General features: G+C 57.4%; 1 protein-coding gene across 1 annotated transcript; it reads right to left on the reverse strand.

The window, feature by feature from the left end:
• Positions 1-1049: 1049 nt before the first annotated feature.
• On the reverse strand, positions 1050-2483 carry KCNS2 (potassium voltage-gated channel modifier subfamily S member 2). The gene has a single exon (XM_049633753.1). The coding sequence runs from the start codon at positions 2481-2483 to the stop codon at positions 1050-1052; it is 1434 nt and encodes a 477-aa protein (XP_049489710.1).
• Between the last annotated feature and the right edge of the window lie 2153 nt (positions 2484-4636).

Consider the following 4636-nt stretch of genomic DNA (forward strand, 5'->3'; position numbering starts at 1 on the left):
AGGCAACAAAGTTTCTAAGCTACTGCCCTTGCTAGCAACCCAATAATGTTTGCCTCAGGGAGATAATACAACAGTAAACCTCTTTTTAGTTGAGAAAGACAACACGACCTTATTTCTAAACACCTTAAAAAATAAATATTTCAAAAACATGCTTTGATCTAAGACACGGCAAAGTTTGGTCAATGGCCTAGACCAGGAACCTCAGCCAGAAATAAATGTCTCCACCGCCACCATAGGAAAATGAAGGCCTGATTTTGAAGGTCTTCAGGTATCCCGCAATTTAGCTTCCATTTAGCTGAAGCCCTGTCCCTAATGCTTCTCTTTTGGGAAAAAAATATTCAACCTTCACTACATGTTTAACTAAGTAACATTCTCTAAAAGTGACATTTACGAGATGAACATCAGTGTACGTCATTCTAAAGGTGACCAGTGTACCCATGCAAGCCACAGAGTTACAGATGGTTTGTAAAAACAACTCACAGCCTTGCATCGGTCGTATGCGCTTAACTTCATGTTCTTTGTTTTGGTATCAAAACTAAATGAAAGCAATGGATAGAGAACTGAGATTTTGTTTTCAGCTGACTGGGCAAAATCTCATCACATCCTTGCTGACCTCACCAATGTGTTTCCACGGGACAGAGTTGTGGGGGCTTTTTGTACAGAACTCACATGACAACCTCAGAAACAAGAGCACAAACAACTCACAGACAGTACTGGGCCACGAGCACTAGAAGAGAGTACACAATAAACAGAAAAAATTAGCATTCTGGGTGGTACTCATCTGGCAGAAAGGTGAACATTTCACGCCCACGATGCAAAGACCAGTGAGTGTCATTTCACTGAAGGGTGCAAAGGCATGGTGTCTGACACAACACCCTCTAAAAAGGATTCTAAATACTGTAAAAGCAACCTGGGGTGCACAACCCATGCATCTCTCCCCTTTGGGGCTGGGCATACTCCTTACGCCATAACTCTAAGGTGCCTGGACTGTGCCAGAGGCACCAGAGGCAGCTCAGCAACGTAGGTTTGAGGATGACAAGTCCTCTCGGCTAATGTAGGGAATCATTTAAACTTAGTTCACTTGGTGAGCTCCTGCTCATGTTCGTCAGGCTTGCCATGAGGGATTTAACTTTATGTGCATAGTAGTCCCTTAAATTGACAGAGGGAACCTCCTTCATTCCATCTCCGAAGTCACAGCTGCGCATGGCACTCTCAAGTTGCTTTTGGCGCCGATAAAAGTGGGAGAACTTGTTGAAGATCAAGGTGATGGGCAGTACCACCACCAGGATACCCGCCAAGATGCAGGCAGAGGCGGTCAGCTTCCCTGCGGTGGTTCCCGGGACCACATCCCCGTACCCCACAGTGGTCATACTGACGGTGGCCCACCACCAGCAGGCAGGGATGGTGGTCAGGCCCTCATTCTCCTCCTTTTCAATGGTGTAGGCCACTACAGAGAAGATGGAAATCCCCACAGAGAGATAGAGCAAAAGCAGCCCTACTTCTTTGTAGCTGTATTTCAGGGTGGCGCCCAGGGAGCGGAGGCCAGTGGAGTGTCTAGCCAGCTTTAAGATGCGGAAAATCCGCATCAGCCTCAGGACCTGGGCCACCCTGCCCAAGTTGGCCAGGGTAGGTGTGCTCTCTACCACCAGATTCACCACCAGAGTGATGTAAAAGGGTACAATGGACATGAGGTCAATAAGGTTTAGGGCATTCTTGAAAAATTTGAGGAAGTCAGGGGCCACAGCAAACCTGGCCACCAGCTCAAACGTGAACCAGGCGATACCAAAGTGCTCCACAATTTCGAACCTGGGGTCCTCTCCAGGGTTGCCCTGGCTGTCAGGTATTTGGAAGTCCGGCAGGCTATTCAGGCACATGGTGATGATGGACCCCAACACCACCAGGATGGACAAGATGCTGAAGACCCTGCTCAAGACCGAGTAGCCAGGGTTGTCCAGCGCCAGCCACAGCTGCCTGCGGAAGTTGCCCAGCGGCTGCCCATCAAACTTGGAGGCATCGTTGTAGAAGGCCAGGATCTCATCGAAGGAGGATGTGGTGCTCTCCTGGTCGCTCTGCTCATCCCACTTCTCCTGTTCGGGCTCCACTTTGCGGCCATGGTAGCTGTAGCTGCAGCAGGAGTCGATGAAGAACTCGTTAATGCCCCAGTACTCGATCTCCTGGCTGAAGGAGAAGACGCACAGCTCGGCCATGACGTGAAGCTTGCCAGTGTGGTAGAAATGCAGCACATAGGGGAAGAGCTCGGGGTTGCGGTCAAAGTAGAACTCACGCTGGACATCGTCGTAGTCATCACAGAGCTCCAGAATGGCCTCGCGCGAGTGGCAGAGCAGCAGGCGGCCCAGACGCGTCTCAGGAAAGCGCAGCAGGGTGTGCGAGCGCAGCCGCCTCTTGAAGCCTCCTACGTTGATGCGGATCTCTCCATCTTCGACGTTGGCCTCCGACACGTCCCACAGGCTCCGGCGGGTCATGCTGGAGACGCCCGGCCGCCCGTGCCACGCGGGGGCGCTACACCTGAAGGCGGAGGAAACGGCGTCCTGTGAGCGCGGGGTGCCCAAGACCACGGCTCCCCTCTCCTTTCTCCCCACCCCTCTCTGGCGAGCCCAGTCCTCCCCAGGCGGGCCTCTGGGGGCTGAAGGGCACTGGGATAGGGGGAAGGTTCCGTGGGGTTTGGCCCCCTCCCAAGGAAAGGTTTGGGAGGAGAAGGTATGTTTTCAGTAGCATGGCTGCGCCTCCATCCCCACCCCGGGGGTCCTGTCGGTCGCTTTACGCTTGTGGGGGTCGCGCCCCCGCGGCTCAGAGAGCCCAGGGGGGCTGAAAGCTGACCTTGCCCGTGGGCAGGCCGAGGAGACACCCCCGCCCGCTCGCCGCAGACAGGCGGGACTGTACCTGGGATGCGCACGGGCAGGGCTGGGCCGAGGGTGGGGGACGCGCAGCTTCGGCAGGGGGGCGGAGAAATTCACCGCTCGAGTCTGTAAACCCCGGCTGTGGGTAGGGGGCCAGCCTGGCGTCCCCTGCGTCCAGCCCTCACGACTGGAGCCCCCTAGCCCCCCGCCCCGGGCCTCCCCGCCCGCCTGGCGCGGTGCCCGGGAGCCGCGTGCGCCGCGCCTTACCCAGCGGAGCTGCCCAGGCTCGCCCTGCGCGTTCTGGAAGCGCTTACCTGCAAGCACCGGGGCCCGCGGCCAAGGCCGGCGGGAAACTTCCCCGACCTGCTTGTTAGCATCTCTGCGGCCGCCGCTGCCGGCTGGCTGTGCGTGTGCGCGCGGGTGCGAGTGTGTGTGCGCCTGTGTGTGCGCCCGGCGGGCCGGCGGGCGGGGTCCGCCAAGCGTCTCCTCCTGTCTCCGGCTGGAGATGCTGCCGCCGCCCGCAGTTGCGGGAGGCTCACAGGTGGCTGCGTGGCCCCGACGCTTGCAGAGCCCCCCTCTCTCGATCCGCATGCCCCTCAGCGCCCTAGAGAGACAGCAGCCCGCGCCGCAGGCGCCGGCGGGAGCGGGAGCGGAGCAGGTGCGCCTCGGCTTGGCCCTGCGCTGGGGCGCAGAGCGGTGGTGCTGAACGGACAGCTCCACGCGCCCCACTCCGGGGCGCGGCCGCCGCCCCAGACTCCGGAGATGGAGCTGCCTCCGCCGCCTGAGCTTCTCGGCTCTCCTCCGGCGCGTCACCGCGACCCTTTTGCGCCCGCGGCTCGACGCAGGGCCGACACCTTTCCCATCCCTTGATGATAGCTATTACTGCCACGATCCCTCCTCCCAGGGCGCAGGCAGGGGACTGCCTACGGTGACCTTTCCCCACTGGGTGCTGGGCAAGAGCCCGGCCGAGGAAGGAGGGGTGGCTTGCGCGAGTCTGGGGGAAGGGCAGGGCTCCAGGGACCCCAGGTTTCCCCTTTTAGGGACCTGATGAAAAGTTTCCTGAAGCTGGGGGTGGGGGTTAGCGAAAGGCAACAGGAGGGAAGAAAAGGGGCAGGGAAGCCTGAGGTCAGCTCATCTTAGCTTGCCAGGGGTGGGAGCGCAGGCCCCACCTCTTGGGAGGGAGTCAAGGGGTTCTTTGGGGGAATTCTGTGTGGGTGCCATGTGTGTACAGGCCAGTGCCAGCGGGGTGTGCAGGCTTTATAGGAGAGTAAGGAGCTCTGTGTTTGTGTGTGTGTGTGTGTGTGTGTGTGTGTGTGTAGTCTGAGGACAGTACGACTTTTCAGTATCTGTGTGTGCAGTGTTGATAAAAATGGAACCTCTGAAGGGTGAGGAGATGTGCACAGTATGCCAGAACAGGGGAACCTAGGGCATGTCAGTGTAGCGTGTCACAACGGGTGACTGTTAGCTCTGTGTACTGTGTGCTGTACACAGTGTAGTATTCAATGCGACTGTGACAGGGCCTGTGTGTAATAAAATAAGAACTGTGTGCCTACGGGCTCAGTGGGGACTGTGCAGGTCTGTGAGTCCAGTGCAGATGTGCTCAGTGTCTCTGTCCCCATTCCCCAGGAGACTTGTGGCCCAAATCTGAGCTCTCGGTCTCCCAAGATTGTTCCTTAAGTCACTGCCTGTTGGGCCTGAGTTGAGAAATAGACCCACAATCTCTGGGGAGCCCCCACCCCTTGGTCTTTCAGCCCTTTCATAGTCCCCATTTGCAAAGA

Source organism: Panthera uncia, chromosome F2, assembly GCF_023721935.1.
Source record: "Panthera uncia isolate 11264 chromosome F2, Puncia_PCG_1.0, whole genome shotgun sequence".
In the NCBI taxonomy this organism is placed as follows: Eukaryota; Metazoa; Chordata; class Mammalia; order Carnivora; family Felidae; genus Panthera; species Panthera uncia.